General features: G+C 44.3%; 1 protein-coding gene across 1 annotated transcript in view; it reads right to left on the bottom strand.

Moving 5' to 3' along the window:
* Window positions 1–17,419, bottom strand: part of LOC130205656 (collagen alpha-3(V) chain-like) — an 86,797-nt gene that overhangs the window by 21,945 nt on the left and 47,433 nt on the right. The window contains exons 8-27 of the mRNA XM_056433152.1: window positions 16,352–16,396; window positions 15,993–16,112; window positions 12,633–12,671; window positions 12,476–12,529; window positions 12,312–12,365; window positions 10,465–10,572; window positions 10,314–10,367; window positions 8,747–8,800; window positions 8,566–8,610; window positions 7,815–7,868; window positions 7,161–7,205; window positions 7,010–7,063; window positions 5,905–5,949; window positions 5,467–5,520; window positions 5,339–5,383; window positions 4,935–4,988; window positions 4,540–4,584; window positions 4,399–4,452; window positions 3,944–4,051; window positions 2,889–2,942 (exon numbers count right to left, since the gene is read on the bottom strand). Of these exons, the coding sequence (XP_056289127.1) occupies window positions 2,889–2,942; window positions 3,944–4,051; window positions 4,399–4,452; window positions 4,540–4,584; window positions 4,935–4,988; window positions 5,339–5,383; window positions 5,467–5,520; window positions 5,905–5,949; window positions 7,010–7,063; window positions 7,161–7,205; window positions 7,815–7,868; window positions 8,566–8,610; window positions 8,747–8,800; window positions 10,314–10,367; window positions 10,465–10,572; window positions 12,312–12,365; window positions 12,476–12,529; window positions 12,633–12,671; window positions 15,993–16,112; window positions 16,352–16,396 (1,185 nt within the window). The remainder of the gene's footprint in view (window positions 1–2,888; window positions 2,943–3,943; window positions 4,052–4,398; window positions 4,453–4,539; window positions 4,585–4,934; window positions 4,989–5,338; window positions 5,384–5,466; window positions 5,521–5,904; window positions 5,950–7,009; window positions 7,064–7,160; window positions 7,206–7,814; window positions 7,869–8,565; window positions 8,611–8,746; window positions 8,801–10,313; window positions 10,368–10,464; window positions 10,573–12,311; window positions 12,366–12,475; window positions 12,530–12,632; window positions 12,672–15,992; window positions 16,113–16,351; window positions 16,397–17,419) is intronic.

The following is a 17,419-nucleotide window of genomic DNA, read 5'->3' as shown; positions in this document are numbered from 1 at the left end:
TCTGGCTGATATGTGCGCCATACCCATTTAGGGCCACACAGTGCATTACTTGCACTCTCTCACGCCGCCGGTTGGGCCGCCGTGAACAAACAACTGTCTGAGCCATTCTCAGAGCATAACCTTTATTGGTGTAGCTCTAGATGCAGCCACTAAGCGGCCTGGCCACTCAGACAGGTGGACAGCATCCTCTGCAGCCTTCCCCTCTCTGAGGGGGCAGATGGCTGTCTTTTATCCTCTTCTTGCCTATCGGGTAAATTGACAGCTGCATCAGCTGTCTTACACTCTTTCTCACGCTGCCCGGTTGGGCCTTCGTGAACATAAAGAGTTTTCTGAGCCATTCTCGGAGCATAACCTTCGTTGGTATAGCTCTAGATGCAGCCACTAAGTGGGCCTGCCCGTCACTCAAGCAGGTAGGTACTCTCTGAGGGGGCAGGCAGTGGTCTTTTATCCCTTTTTTCCTTGCCTATGGGGCAAATGCTTGGGCTGCTGTCGCAGCGCCCTTCGCATGGAGGGCCTAACAGCCTTCGCCAGGGCCACAGGCACAAGATGGGGGTCACAGTGGTGCCTCGGCTCTATCCCGTCAGAGGGTGAGAGCATACCTGTCAGAGGGTATCCCCAGGAAGGGTCCGCCCACCGGAGGTCGCCACAGCAGACTCCCGCCTCTCAAAGTGGGGGCGCAGTCTGGCGGTACAGGACTTCCAGAGGACAGTCTATTCGCGACACTTGGGTCTGGAGCCACAGGCCATGCACCTAGCGCTCAAACAGTTCCTGCCATACTTGGGAGGAATAGGTACTTGTTGGCGAGACATCGCCTCAACCACGTGTTGGCTTGAACCTCCAGGGCCTCTAGGGCGGCAGAGCTGCTACGAAGCTCCGTGCCCTTCTGATTTTCTTACTCCGGTAACCCTTCACCTGACCAATTGTCGGGCGCAGGTAGCGACCAGAGAACGGAACCAGGCTGCCCCACACTTCCGCCTGATCTTGCCAACTACTGGGGTCTTCAACAGGGCCACCGAATTTGCTGGTGGCCCCTTGCGTCCAGCCAGGACTTGGTTCCCCTGGCTGCACAGACTTCGCTGTGAGACGCCACGGTGCCTCGCTGACATGCGGGACCCCTAGCACAGCTAGATGGTGGGACCTGCCATCCCGATCCCGGCCGTGCCCAACAAAGGGCCTGGCCGCAGAAGCAGCTGAACAGAATCAGTCCAAAGGACTATTCTAGATGCCGGAGTGCCATCCGTCTACGAGACGTGCAGACCGAAGCCGCTTCCCGACCAGCGGACGGAGGGACCCAGTACGGTGCCTCGTGCCTACGGTACTCACGCCTCCGTCATCCCTTCTAGTTAAGGGCATGTCTGCCTCTATCCTGAGGGCCTACATAGCTGCCATTTCAGGGCAGCATGCTAAAGCCGACAATGATGCGGAACAGCCACAAGCTGGTGTCCCTCTTCATAAGGAGGGCCTCAGTGACTATCTGAGCCCCCTGAGGGCTCCTCCAGGGGACTTGCCCGGGTACTGGACACCTATGCTCGCCTCCTTGGCAGAGGCAGAGCTGTGGTTGCTGTCGGCAAAGACCTTTCATCCTTGCCATAACTGTGGCAGAGCAAGTAGGCAAGCTACACGCCTGTCGGTCAATGAGCCTTGTCTGAGGGGAACTCAGAGGGCTCGGGTGTCACACTGCGGCCTAAAGCAGTGGCTTCCCCCAAAGGTGCTGGCACGCTCGGGTCTCAACCAGCCTGTCCAGCCTGCACAGCTTGACCACCATAACTAGTCAGTTAGGGTGGATCTAAGAAGTGCTATGCCACTGCAGAACAGTGCCTGTTCCACTAGATAGTGGAGGCCATTGCCTGTGCATAGGTGGTGAACGTCCGTGCTCTGCCATCCAGAGCAGGGTGTTGTTCTACCAACGGCGTTCCCACATCACAGGCGACCCAAAGAGGTACGCCCGTAGGGAATATAGGTGCATATGTATGCAACAGCCTCAGGGCATCGTTGCACATTCACCAGAGACTACAGAGTGAACGGGAACACCCTCCATGCATTGCAGGTGGTCCAAATCCTCTGCTTGAGTCATATGAGGTAGTTTCCTTGGGATTCCTCGTGACTCTGTTGGTATAAGTCATCCAGTGCTAAGCACTCGGAATCTCGTGAGTTCGCGAGAAGATTTCGTAGAACTGATCTCGGGATGACACCGGAACTTATACCCGGTGGGCGGGTCATCCGAGGTCACGGGTGACTTTGTTGTTATTAATACTCGACCTGCTATGCGCAAGACGAAAGATATCCAGTGCTAAGCACCGCCTCTGGCGGTCATCCAGGATTCATAGAACCATAGTTACATACGTAACTTGCGTTTTATAGCTTCTCTCAGCAGCATAACTGTTTTCAGCTGAGCTCACATAAAAAGGGTTTTCAAGGGTTTTCTACCCCTCCGTTAGTCTTCTAAGGCGATAACACAATGTACCATTAGAACACTGGAGATGGGCCTCTACACACCTCTGTAGAGACCTCATTAAACACCAGAGAATAGTCATTTACACATTAACTATGTAGAGAGAGTATTTATGATTCATTTAATGTTATCTTCATTGAAAAAAACAGTGCTTTGAAAAATAAGGATATTTCTAAGTGACCCCACACTTTTGAACGGGATACTTTTGACCGAGCTTATTACAGAAAGGTTACTAATCAAACTTGTTTTTTATTTGACACCCCGACTCAAACACAAATGACACACCACTAAATATTCCTGGCTGAGTTCATTTTAATTCCCACTGCTGGACTGAGTTCACCACAACGTCTCATTGTGAAGTCTCGGTGCAGGAGGCCGCCGGAGGCTCTCGTGTTTCACAGTTAAATTCCACGTGAAGTAATTTCACATCACTGACCTTTAACCCCTGCCTGCCCTGTTTACCCTGGGGACCAGTTTCCCCATTTGTGCCCTAAGATGAAGAAACATAAAACCAGTCAGTCAATCTGAACCGCCTGGTTCACCTTCAACAGCTTCTCTCTCTGGGCTAAAGGAGCATGAGATACAGTATTAAGACCCAAATACTTATGTGAAAAGTAATAAAATTAAAAAGTGGTGTGTGTATGTATATATATATATATTTATGATATTTCTATATTTCTAGATATATAAAGATATATATATATAAATAAGATGTATAAATATATATATATTTATGATATTTCTATATAAATATATATATACATATATATATATACATACATATAAATATATACATACATATAAATATATATATATATACAGACACACATATATATATATATACATATACACATATATATATAGAAATATACACACACACACATATACATATATATTTCTTTATTCATAAATAATAAATAATAATAATAATGCTCTATCTTCTTGCAGTTATGTGTTCATTATAATATGCACTGTGTAGGTAAACATCCACACATCTCCTACTGTACATCTTTACATACGTGTGTGTCTCCTACTGTACATGCGTGTGTATCTCCTACTGTACATACGTGTGTATCTCCTACTGTACATGCGTGTGTGTCTCCTACTGTACATACGTGTGTATCTCCTACTGTACATGCGTGTGTGTCTCCTACTGTACATACGTGTGTGTCTCCTACTGTACATACGTGTGTGTCTCCTACTGTACATGCGTGTGTATCTCCTACTGTACATACGTGTGTGTCTCCTACTGTACATGCGTGTGTATCTCCTACTGTACATACGTGTGTGTCTCCTACTGTACATACGTGTGTATCTCCTACTGTACATACGTGTGTGTCTCCTACTGTACATGCGTGTGTATCTCCTACTGTACATACGTGTGTGTCTCCTACTGTACATACGTGTGTATCTCCTACTGTACATACGTGTGTGTCTCCTACTGTACATGCGTGTGTGTCTCCTACTGTACATCAGTGTCCTCCACTGTACCTCGATGCCTTTGGGGCCAGACTGGCCCTTTGATCCCGTGAAACCTGGGAAGCCGTTGGGGCCCCTCTCCCCCTGAGGACCCCGAATACCGGCTGCCCCTGGAATGCCCTGATAATAAAAATAAAAAGAAGCATTAAGGAACATTAAAAAACTTCTCGGAATAATACATAGGTACATCAAACGGTTAAATAATAGTATTTTGGCAAATCTGATTATCTGTGGTGCTGAGAGGCCTCCAGCAGGCCTCTCGTTTTAGCTAGCTGGTTGTGTTAGCTGGTTGTAGCTAGCTGGTTGTGTTAGCTGGTTGTAGCTAGCTGGTTGTAGCTTCCTCCAGTATTTCCTGTGAGAGGCGTCGACCTCCATGAACAAAGCCACTCCACATGTTCCTTCAGTAGCTCGGTGACGTTGCATTGTTTTCTCCTTTGAGTGCTAACGGGGAAGAAGCCGGCTCCTACTTTGTCTCCGTCGGGTCCCGGATCCCCCTTGTCCCCGTCCGGTCCCCTGTTGCCCTTTGAAAAGATAGAAACATGGTCAAAACTAGGAAGCTTTAATAATCATAATAATAATCTCAGTGAAGCTTCATAACGAGCACCCACCGTTAACCCGGAGAACCCCATCGCGCCCGGTCTCCCTGCAGCACCCTGTGAGGACAACACAAGGACAACAGTGGATTAGGTGTTTAAAGATCAACGTGCACATTTAGAAACAGATCTGACATAATTACATATTCAAATATTTCAAAAAGATACCAGCAGAGGGCGCTGTGAGGCGTTATAACCAGCAGAGGGCGCTGTGAGGCGTTATAACCAGCAGAGGGCGCTGTGAGGCGTTATAACCAGCAGAGGGCGCTGTGCGGCTGCACTTTGCTGCCTACCAACAGAGCGCAGGACACTCACCACCACTTGTGACTATGTTTAAGCTGCATCTGGTCCGTTGATACAACGTGTATCTACATTACTGTTATGTAATAACACCTTCGAGAACAACTCACCGCGGGACCCTCAAAGCCGGCATCCCCTCGGACACCCACGGGCCCCACAGGACCCTGGAGAGACAGACAAGAGGGTCTACGTTACTGCGCGTTCTGTTCCTCACGTGTTGATACGACTTGGCCTGAACCGGCGGCTCTCAAACCGCCATCTTCAATTTCATCAACCATTCAAAATGTTAAATTTCTTTTCTTTTTTCTTTCCTGTCAACATTTCACAACGTGTCCATGGCACTGAACTTCTTTGCTTGTTTATCGTCTCCACGTGAGGATTCTTTGAACTGGAGTTGCAGACATTGTCCCCCCTCACTTATACATTCACGATATACAGAGTTTAATTCCACTTCATCGCGGTTAAAATGATAAACCAGGACACTTCATGCTCAAATCCACGAAAAGCACCGTACAGGATCTCCTTTGGGTCCGGCGGCGCCGCTCAGGCCCGGATGTCCCTGTGGAGAGGAACACATCGACTTCAACGTCCTGCAACCCGACCGATCAAAAGTCCCGTCTCTACTCCTTGAGCTGGACTCACCTGGGTCCCTCGGAGCCCTGGAGGTCCCACCTGTCCCTCTACACCTGGGGGCCCCTAGCCAGAAGAAAAGAGAAGGTCATCTTCATAGAATGTGTTGATGTAACTCTGGTCACATGACGTCTGTTCTTCTGTCCATCCTGGAGAGGGATCCTCTCCTCTGTGGCTCTCCTGAAGGTTTATTCACTTTTCTTCCCCATGAAAGTTTTTTTTCTATTTCTTGGGAGTTGTTCCTGATACGATGTGAGGTCAAAGGTCAAAGGTCAGGGATGTCGTATGTGTAGAGACTGTACAGCCCTCTGAGGGGAGTCTGTAATTTGTGATATCGGGCTATATAAAATAAAGTGAAAAGGTTCACAGTCTCTAAACATATCCAGCATGTTGAATAACACACACACACACACACACACACACACACACACACACACACACACTGTATACCCGTGAGCCTTTGGGACCAACACTGCCAGCGGGGCCGATGTCCCCCTGAAAGAAACAATAAACAGTGAATATAAATAACATACATTTATAAATAACTGAGGAAGTGACTAAGTCTGAAACCTTCCAGTCATAAGGTATAAATACATAAAATAACATTTGATTAATTTTACGTTTTACGCATAATATGTAATTAATCTTTAGTCTTTGATCCTCTGCTAACTCAAATTCATTCAGGTGTCATATGATTGTATGTATGTATATATATATATATATATATATATATATATATATATATTTATGGATTGATCTACAGGATAAATATTGGTAGGTCATATATATATAAATATATATATATATATAAATATATATATATATATATATTTATATATATATATTTATATATAAAAAATGGTGTGCTGCAGTGCGTAAAGAATAAGTAACCGTATATAAATATATATATATATATATATATATATATAAATAACATAAATATATAAATAACTGAGGAAGTGACTAACTAAGTCTGACGTCTATGAAACCTTCCAGACATAAAACATTTGATTAATTTAACATTGTATGCGTAATATGTAATTAATCTTCAGTCTTTGATCCTCTGCTAACTCAAATTCATTAATGTGTCCGATGGCTAATAATCATCATCATCCATTTAAAATATATCGTGAAAAAACACGCATCTTAAAAAAGTGTCTTGAAACCGGACGAGGAGTAACTTCCCGACAGCTTCTGGTCGACAACGAGGATTTGTTACCTTGATTAAAATACTCATGTATTTAAATGTATATAGTTCTAACAAGTATTGGAAACATTGGGGATAACGAGAACTCAACAAAATACACAACTTATGTCATTGTTAGACGTTTCACTGCAGAGAAGTTCCACGTTAAACCTTCTATCGTTTCATTGGCTCTCGTGATGCGCGAGAATCTTTGTCTCGTGTCGCCGTAAGTTTAATATCATTAAAGAGGAACACGCATCGCTCATGTTCAATTTCATTATTAACACAACAACTAAAGTAATTAGTTGCATGCATTTTAAAAAACACGTTTAACTCTCGTGTTACTCAGTTGTTGCGGCGTCATCTTACCCGTGAGCCGGTAACTCCTTGAGCGCCGATTCCTCCCGTGAAACCGTCAGCGCCCTGGGACACACACACACACACACACACACACACACATTTAATACATATATTGATATCAGACATATTTTGCCGTCTTCCGATCGGTGTGTGTGCTCACCGTCGGCCCCGGCGGACCTGGGGGCCCGTCCAGCCCGCTGTCCCCCTGGAGACAACAGAGCAGCACGATCAGCGTTGGGTCACGAGATTAATAATCAGGCATTTGACACGCACGCCTAATTCAGTCTAATAATCGTATTGAAGTCAGTATTAAAGCCAAACACAGTCCGTAAACTGGCGGGTTCATCTCAATTCGCTTCATTCGGAAACTGTTGCTCAATCCTCTTGCCCCAAAGCATGCAAAATCTCCCCAAATTGGGGTCAGAAGTCTGAGAGTTCCTTTGGTTTCTCGAATCATTTGAAACAAGCTAAAGTTTAAAGAACCTGACACTAAACATCGCATGTGTTATTACTTTTATTTTGTACTCAACCTCAAAAAAGAAGCAGAGCTCAACCGATTAGAACGGCGCCGACATAAAAACACAGGAGTTCATCAATCGTACGTTATTTTCATGATTGAATTAGATTGTTTGTTTAAATGTCGAGATCACCGCGTGACACGTGGCGACGTCGTGGTGAACCGGCGTGAAGGCCGAGACGACAGCATGCACTTCACGGAGGAATCATGCGCAACTGTGCAATGTAGAAGAAAAGAAAGAGCTAAATCTTTTTTTTAAAAGAAAAAAAGAAGCTTGTGGAGCATGACATCACTCACATCAGGACCACTGGGCCCCTCTGGCCCGGAGCCACCTCGAGTCCCCCGAGGCCCCTGTAGGGAAGATCCAAGTAGAGCATGTCACTGTAACACAACACTACATCATTGAATTACACAGAAGACGCTGATTTAAAATACTACAGAGGGCACGTTTTAATACGAGTAAATCCAAAAATAGACCGAAGAGAAAACGCGAGTCGGAGTTTGGATGAGGGATTTAAAAAAGGGATTCCAAAACCGGTCTCAGACGTGGTGGACGGGATGGACTTTGCCCTGCCAGAAACACTGGTACCGATGCTGACTTGATTTGATGACGTCACCTTAAAGATGTACCGATGTCACAATGCTGATGTGCGAATGTGTTATTTGATGTGGCTTTTCTAATTCTTTTTAATCTATTTCTTTGTCTGTTTTTTGTTGTTATTCACCCGTTGTATTGTATCCTTAAAGTCCTCTCTTATTAATTTGTCAAATTTAAATAAATATATAAATAAAGGCATTCAGATGCTCACGTCTTTTCCTCCACAAAAGCCGCATTGTTTGTTTTCTGGCTCTCGTTTCATGTTCGTTGGACGTGTGAGAATTAATTGACACACACACAGATGCCTTCTCATTGTTTTTAAATGGGTCCAGTAATGTGTTGGACGTGTTCTTTGTGTGTGAGCAGCTGACTGGATGCTTCTGGTTTTGTGAACCGAGTATTTTCTCTCCTACACATGTGATGTCAAAAGGAACTAAACAGGACACTCACTGGTGGTCTGACGGCACCGGGTGGGCCCAGTAAACCAGTAGAGCCCTGAATGAAGAGACAAGTCCAGGATCAAAAAGAGACACTTCCAGTCTTTTTTTTTTTGTGAGGACAAATTCTAATTCTGCTTTTTTAATAATATGCATGATGATGATGATGATAATTAAACTGCACCAATGAGTACCTGCTCACCGGGTTCCCCGATCTCCCCTCTTGGACCCTTGAGGCCGATGAGACCCTGAAGAGGTGAAGAAGTGTCAGTCAAGGGCCAGAACACGACATCATAAAACCGACAGATTATTAGTGTTGTCCGGCCGGTTTTGTGTATTCTTAATCCTCTCATTGCGTCGTTACCGACCACCAAACATCAGGTGTCAAACACAAACATTTCCCGTGCTTTTATTTTGAAGGTTTCAAATGAAATGGATTTATGTTGTAATATTAGAGACATTTACTTATGTACCATATTTATACACTCAAATAAACAATAATCAAATGCAAAGAGAGTTATTTAACAATATGTTCGAGGAGTTTATAAAGTGTTTCCGGCCCTTTAAGAGGGCGGCCATGATGCTGATGTGGCCCACGGTGAACATGAGTTTGACACCCCTGCACTAGAGGAAAGAAACTGTGTTGAAGTCTGTTGGTTCAGCAGCTGATACAACATCTGGCTGTGGTTTTAATATCCCTACAGGGTTCATAAACATGACCACTGGATTTCCAGGACTTTTCCAGGATCAAACATGTTGTGAAATCTCGGGCGTACACATGAACAAGTAAGAAAATGTCGTTTTTAAACTAACAATGAGAATTCTAAAGCATAAAGTATATATACCGTGTAAATTAACATATGAATATAACACATTTCCATGACTTTTCCAAAACTTTGGGGTTTTGTATTTTTTTTTCCAATGACTTTTACAGGCCTGGAAATAAACATTTTAAAGATCCAGGACTTTTCCATGACCAAATATTTTGTTAAATCTCGGGTGTATACATAAAAAAGGGAGAAAATGGCGTATTTAAACGAACAATGAGCATTAACATATGAATATAATAAATTCCCATGAATATTCCAAAACTTTTGTGATTTTATTTTTTTCCAATGACTTTTCCAGCCCTTTAAATAACCATTTCAAAGTTCCATGACTTTTCCAGGTTTCCCATAACCGTATAAACCCTGCTTTATCTCTATACAGGCTCCTCTTCTCACAACTACCCCCCATGCTCAGTACATGGGTACCCATGATGCCCTGCGTGGTTTTTAGAGTCCTTGGAGCATGTCCACATCCCATGCCAGTGTGTAATGTTTCCTTTTGGATTGCTTCCTATTGCTCCGACGTAAACGTTGATGAGAACTTGGCACTTCTTGAGTTTCCCTCAGAAATACAGCCGAGACAACTACCCCCTTAAACCTTCTCTTGTTTCATCAAAAATAATTGAATGTCTGCTTGTGTTTTGACATCATGTGACATGGGAGCCCCTCCCCCTCCGGGGCCGTACTAGACCAGTCAGGTGAAACTGCTTTGGATAAAAGTGACAGCTACTCATATATATATATATATACTTACATACTTATCCACAGGAACGTTATGTCAGTGACAGTCTAAGTGCCGACTTGATGAATTGGGGCTCGCGCTGCATAACCGTTCCTTCTTGGCTACAATTTCACAAACTGTAAATCTAAAAAGTGGAAGTGTTGCCGAGCGAGTTGTTCTTGCAGAAAGCTGCCGTGCCGTTTCATTCCTCACCTCATCGCCTTTTTCCCCTTTGGACCCTCGCTCTCCCCTGTATCCCCACGGGCCCTGACGTCCATCAGGAGACAAGGTGGAACGGTTTTAAGCGATAAATAACACTCGTGTTGTACATGTTCCAGCGTTTAGCCGTGCAGAACGAGCCCACCTGTGATCCAGGAGCGCCGGCTGACCCGGGATGACCGTCGTCTCCGTTCTCCCCGTCTCTCCCCGGAGACCCGCCTTTCCCGGGAATCCCCCGGAGACCCCACTCGCCCTATCGGACGACAGAAATGACATCATTACATGTCATTCAGCTGACGCTTTTGATCCAAAGCGACTTACAATCATGTTAAATGCATACGCCGTAGACACAACTACTTTGAGCAACTACGTGTCTTGCTCAAGGACACATCGACTAGGGCGGGGATTGAACCGCCAACCCCCTAAATTAAAAGACGGACCTGCTAACCACTGACCCACAGTTACTGAGAAATTATTTCCCGCTATTGATACTGACCGCTTCTTTATGCGTTAGCAAATAGTGATGACATCTCTATAAAAAGGACAATAAGTACAACATCACAATAGCAGAGGCGGTGAGCTTCACACTGAGACAAGCCATGATGTAAATTATAGGTTTGCACTGGGAAGACATTGACCCTTAAGTAGACTGTGGCAATAACTCACACACTCATAGTCACGGTGAACGGCTGCACCACCAGGCAGCGGACCGCTTTACATTTAAAAGGATGCGCTGCTGCACACATCGCAAGTTTGTTTTTTCAATATTCATTGTATGGTTCTCTGAGATATTCAGAGCATTATTACAACAGCAACAACAACCGTAACAACAACCGTAAAGACATAGTGGAGTCAAGTCTACCTGCAGAGGATGACGTCACTTTCCCACTGTGTGTGTGTGTGTGTGCGCTCTTGAACCTCCATGCCGGTGGGGACTTCGACCTGACTGCACACAACCCCATGGGGACTCATGTCCCGGTGGGGACCTAAAATGAGTGTGTGTGTGTGTGTGTGACAACAACTTCCTTGTTGTCATGACTAGTCATGTGATTGGTTTGAAAATGAGGACGACATTTGATTGGCTACAGGTAGGTCTATGTTGAAAAAAACGCGTTTGCGAATCGAGCCAAGGCAACAGGGGAGTCTCAAAAACCCCACACACGAATGTGTAGTGATCCACAAACATGTGTTTGCATTTGTGAGTCTCTCTGAGTGCATTTGCAATTATTGAGACTGATGTGACCCCGTACTAAACAGAGCCGACACCAAAACACGCGGTTTGGGTCCTCGGTACCAGCGCGTCGCGCGGCTGAGACCTCACACAATAAATAAATGGAAAAGGGATTTCATTTTCCATACGCTCACAATGCAACTTCCACGACGCCTGTTTGGGTATCTTAAGATGTTTTTACGAGAACCAAACAAATGAAGTCATTAAGCTACAATAAGTGTGGGGGGAGGGGCGTGGTCTAAGTGAGGGAATGTGAAAGGTTTAGACAAATTGAGCGAAGTAGATCAACTATAATACATTTCATTACATTTATGTGGAAAATAAACTTGGCAATACAAATATGCCCATTGTTTGTTCTGTCATGGTTACATCATCGGGAGTTACATGCACGAGGGTTTCCAAAACACCCACTCAACCACACTCACTCCACCATATTACAATCTATTTACTTGAACTCACAAACTGTTCCACTCTGCTGGATCCACTGGTGTGTATATTCAGACAAACACACACGTGTGGACGAGCATTGTTCAATCCCATAGAAATTAAACTTTATCCACTTCGAGCATTTCGCAGTTGTTCCCATGGCAGCGACCCACCAACCCAAAATTAAAAGAATAAAGCAGGATTTTCTGTATGTAAAAATAGATTTCTGGCCAATTTAAGGTTCTCAAACATCTCAATAGACAAATTACACCGATGAAGAAAGTTCTGGATCGGATAAAGAAAGTTCTGGAGTGATAAGTCCGGGTGCTGCTTACCATCTCTCCAGGCGTCCCTGGTCGTCCTCGCTCCCCAGCGTCACCAGCTGGCCCCTTGAGAAGCATGAAAACATTCATCCTCAACACACACAGATCATCCGAAAGGTCGTTGATTCCCTGTTCGCCATTTTGTTTGCATCAGTCATCGTGGACGGATCTCAGACCTGTATGCCGGGACTGCCGTTCTCTCCGGGTGGTCCTGGAGGGCCTCCTTCACTCTGCAAGCTCACAGAGAAGAGACCGGCCTTTTGGTCAGCAGGAAGTAACCGAACAACCCGAATCCCAACGCAGAAAGGAGAGCGATCGCCACATCATACTTACAGGCCACCCGGCGCGCAGCAACTGGTAGAAATTGGTTTGCTGCAGAAAGAATGGAAACAAGCGGGATAAGTTACGGGCGCGTTCACACCAAAAGCGTAACGCCAATATTCCGCGTTACTCGCGTGAGTTTACTCGCTAGACCATTTGTGGCTTTTCGCGTCAATCGCTCGAGGGGCGGGGCTTATCTCTGTGGAAACAGGTATCATCTCCTTCATCCTCCATGAAGAAATAACCACTAGTTCTGCTTCATACTTGTTGAAGACATGCTACAAACGTCTCAACATCTAACGCCCTCGTGTTTGGGTTCATAACATTAATATTATATATATACACTCCCGTTCAAAAGTTTGGGATCACTTAGAAATGTCCTTATTTTTCAAAGAAAAGCATTGTTTTTTTCAATGAAGATAACATTAAATCAATCAGAAATACACTCTATACATTGTTAATGTGGTAAATGACTATTCTAGGTGGAAACGTCTGATTTCTAATGAAATATCTCCAGAGGTGTATAGAGGCCCATTTCCATCAACTATCACTCCAGTGATGGTACATTGTGTTTGCTAATCACCTTAGAAGACTAATGGGTGATTAGAAAACCCTTGTGCAATTATGTTAGCACAGCTGAAAACTGTTTTGCTGATGAGAGAAGCTATAAAACTGGCCTTCCTTTGAGCTAGTTGATTATCTGGAGCATCACATTTGTGGGTTCGATAAGACTCTCAAAATGGCCAGAAAAAAAGAACTTTCATGTGAAACTCGCCAGTCTATTCTTGTTCTTAGAAATGAAGGCTATTCCATGCGAGAAATTGCAAAGAAACTGAAAATTTCCTCGAGCGGTGTGTACTACTCGGTTCAGAGAACAGCACAAACGGGCTCTAACCAGAGCAGAAAGAGAAGTGGGAGGCCCCGGTGCACAACTCAGCAAGAAGACAAGTACATTAGAGTCTCTAGTTTGAGAAATATACGCCTCACAGGTCCTCAACTGGCACCTTCTTTAAATGGAACCCAAAACGCCAGTGTCAACGTCGACAGTGAAGAGGCGACTCGGGATGCTGGCCTTCTAGGCAGAGTGGCAAAGAAAAGCCATATCTGAGACTGGCCAATAAAAAGAAAAGATTGGTATGGGCAAAAGAACACAGGCATTGGACAGAGGAAGATTGGAAAAAGGTGTTCTGGACAGATGAATCCAAGTTTGAGGTGTTTGGATCACACAGAAGAACATTTGTGAGACGCAGAACAGGTGAAAAGATGCTGGAAGAGTGCCTGACACCATCTGTCAAGCATGGTGGAGGTCATGTGATGGTCTGGGGCTGCTTTGGTGCTGGTAAAGTGGGAGATTTGTACCAGGTAAAAGGGATTTTAAATAAGGAAGGCTATCACTCCATTTTGCAACGCCATGCCATACCCTGTGGGCAGCGCTTGATTGGAGCCAATTTCCTCCTCCAACAGGACAATGACCCAAAGCACACCTCCAAATTGTGCAAGAACTATTTAGGGAAGAAGCAGGCAGCTTGCTGTCTGTAATGGAGTGGCCAGCACAGTCACCAGATCTCAACCATTGAGCTGTTGTGGGAGCAGCTTGACCGTATGGTCCGCAAGAAGTGCCCATCAAGCCAATCCAACTTGTGGCAGGTGCTTCAGGAAGCGTGGGGTGAAACTTCAACAGATTACCTCAACAAATTAACAGCTAGAATGCCAAAGGTCTGCAATGCTGTAATTGCTGCAAAAGGAGCATTCTTTGACGAAAGCAAAGTTTGAAGAAAAAAATTAATACTTCAAATACAAATCATTATTTCTAACCTTGTCAATGTCTTGACTATATTTTCTATACATTTTGCAACTCATTTGATAAATAAAAGTGTGAGTTTTCATGGAAAACACGAAATTGTCTGGGTGATCCCAAACTTTTGAATGGTAGTGTGGTAACCCGTAGGCTCACACAGCTCGGTGACTTTCACCTCTAGTCTGAATAACTGTCTCTTCCAGCTCCACTAGAGCAGCAGTTAGATTCACTAAAGGCAGAGCAGCTCAACGCTGATTTGATTTATTGGACAAAGGGCCACCACAGTAGGTATGCGGATCACCTTTGCAGGTTCCTCACGTGAAGTTCAAAGCACACACACTCTGTAACAAATCGCCTTTTGCAAAACTACGAACAGACTGCTATTTCTGTCGTGTTCTCCATCATGCTGACATGCTGGTGAGTGACTCTATGACCTACAGCTGTGTGTCCACTGCAAAGAGATTAAACAGATGGGGACAGAGCATCAGTTTGCACGCACAGCGAGGCGATCGGTGTTATGGATAGTCTGGGAAGAGGCCCGGGTCAGTCTGGGAAAGAACATTTGATGTCCAGGATTTCTTTCAAAATGGCCGACAACAAATTGCCTCAGTGTTTACTGGAGAGAGGAGCAAAGCAAATGCAATCTTGTTGGGGGACATCAACCATCAACTGGAAAGATGTTTGAAGGAACACGAGGAAACGTGATCGCTTATGAGGATTGAGATGGAAAGCTTCAGATCAATGTATCATTTGTCTCTCTCGGCATGAGATCAGCCCAGAATGTGTTTAGGCTAGTTTAGCACAACACAAAAGAAAAACAAACACAGGTATGGGGAAACAATTGGCCTCCTTCGATAGCAGGAAAATATATCTTGTTATAGAACTTGTTATATTATGTCAAGAAACAGCTGGGTTCTCTCTATGAGGAGAAGACTTATGAGATGTTGGTCAGTAAAAAGTCTCAATGGGTGTTTAATCTGCTTGTTAAATCCTCGTATGTGAGAGCTTTAAAGGGACAGTGTGTACGGTGTGGTGAAATCTAATCTAAAAATAGAAATGTGACTTCCTGGAGGGGTTCAACTCTGAATTCAGCCTTTGATATTTGGCTGTTTTACTCAAGAGATCAAATCACAAACATAAGAAACGTATTAATGAGCAAAGTAACGTTGTCTCTATATATCTATAAGCAGTTAATCCTGCAGGGACATTACTGTCTGTTCATGTCATTGCAATTTGTCTAATAGTTGTTGAGATATTTCAGTCCGGACCAAAGCAGTGGACCGATTGGCCGACCTAACCCGAACCCGAACCCAACATTGTCATGCTGCTATAATGGCTGAAAATGCTAATCGAGTACAACAACTATGAAACTAATAATTTTGAGAGCTCCCTAATGCTTCTAATTATAACTCCAGACAGTGGTCTTTTTGGTTTATTTTCTACAATAAGTTGTCTTGGACTTTTCTCAAGCTTAAATAATGAAAGAGGACCGGACTGTTCACTGAGAGAGAAATGAAAATAGAGAGAGGAGAGAATCTGTTTGAAGAAGATGGAAAACTAAACAACCCTCTTACCTGAAAGGCAGCCCATTCCTCCGCGGTGTTCTTCCACAGGTAGAGGGATGGTAGACCTGCCGGTCCTGGGGGTCCTGGCTTCCCCGTTTTCCCTGAACGCCCTTCAGGGCCCAACTTACCCTGTAAGAGATGAAAAGGAAGTGGCAGGTCTTTGCAAGGCAAATCCATTCATATGGGAATACTCAGTATCACAGGATATGAGTTCATAGCAGTATGTGTTAAAATGTCCAAGGTGAGACTGAGCTTTTAACTGAAATATAACCTTGGATAGCATTTCAGAGGTGTGCTTAAATCATAGTCAGATGGACTAACTTAATACATCATCATGGGCTATTATGTGGTCAACGAGCTTCTCTTACCTTATCACCTTTGAACCCGAGCAGGCCAGGCTCACCACGACAGCCCTGCCAAACAAGTAACAACACTCAATGAAACAGGTCAACAGACCAAACGCCCAACAAGGACAAAGAACCCTTCAAGTGAAAGATTATTAAACAATGATGTATTCATCAACTACTTCAAAGCCAATGCACTTTGACACGTTTAAGACTTCAGCACTTGTCCTTCCAGGCAAAATACTTGATACGAGTAAAACTTCAGTTTGTGGCCTATGATAATTGATTTCAAGGTCTTGCTTTACGAATGCCAATAAAAAGCTCTGAATTTATTGGACAAAGAGTATTGCCAATTATTTCTTCAAGCTATTTGATACTGTGTGGATCTGTTGACGCAATTTTTTCAGTTTTGGTAATATTCCGCAGTTTTTCTTAACTACAACTTAACTTTGTTGAATTTATTTTGGCAGTACTCATTACATTACTGAAATAAATAAGCGACACTACAAGACAAGGTCAATTATTTATCGAGCAATACTATTTTATTGGATGTGGCAGAGTATTCTTCTGTGGCCCTGTCAAAGTAACATTATTATGTACCTCCCAAGAATTTATGCGTTTTACTAAAAATATAGTTTAAGAAAGACCACAAAAAGCTAAGCAAGCAAGACCTGAAACGAAGCACATGCGAGGAGAGAAGGACGATGTCCCGAGCCAACAAGACGTCTTCCTTCATGTTCCCTCCAGCCGTCTTCAATCACAGTAATCGTGCTGATCCTGAGGATTTTATAGCAGCGTGACTCAGCCAAACTGGCCCAGACGTGGCCAGATGTGCAGTCTGGTTCTGGTTCCCGTCTGGCCTGGCAGTCCCTGCGATGACCCACCTCTTACCACCAGGTAAACCATCCGGTAGTATAACATGACTTCAGCCCTTTTGCACTAATCAGATAACTTGGCAGTCAGAGGTAACCCCTGTCGCATTGAGTAATGCTATGACACGCTGTTGAGTCTCCCTAACTGTGCGGTTGGCCATCGTGCTCAGATCGCACAGCATCAAAGACATGTGGATCAACATGGTTTAAGCAGGTTAAC

The sequence above is a fragment of the Pseudoliparis swirei genome, chromosome 15, assembly GCF_029220125.1.
Source record: "Pseudoliparis swirei isolate HS2019 ecotype Mariana Trench chromosome 15, NWPU_hadal_v1, whole genome shotgun sequence".
Lineage (NCBI taxonomy): Eukaryota > Metazoa > Chordata > Actinopteri > Perciformes > Liparidae > Pseudoliparis > Pseudoliparis swirei.
The sequence above is the reverse complement of the archived record's forward strand: the minus strand, read 5'-3'. Positions and strand labels throughout refer to the sequence as shown.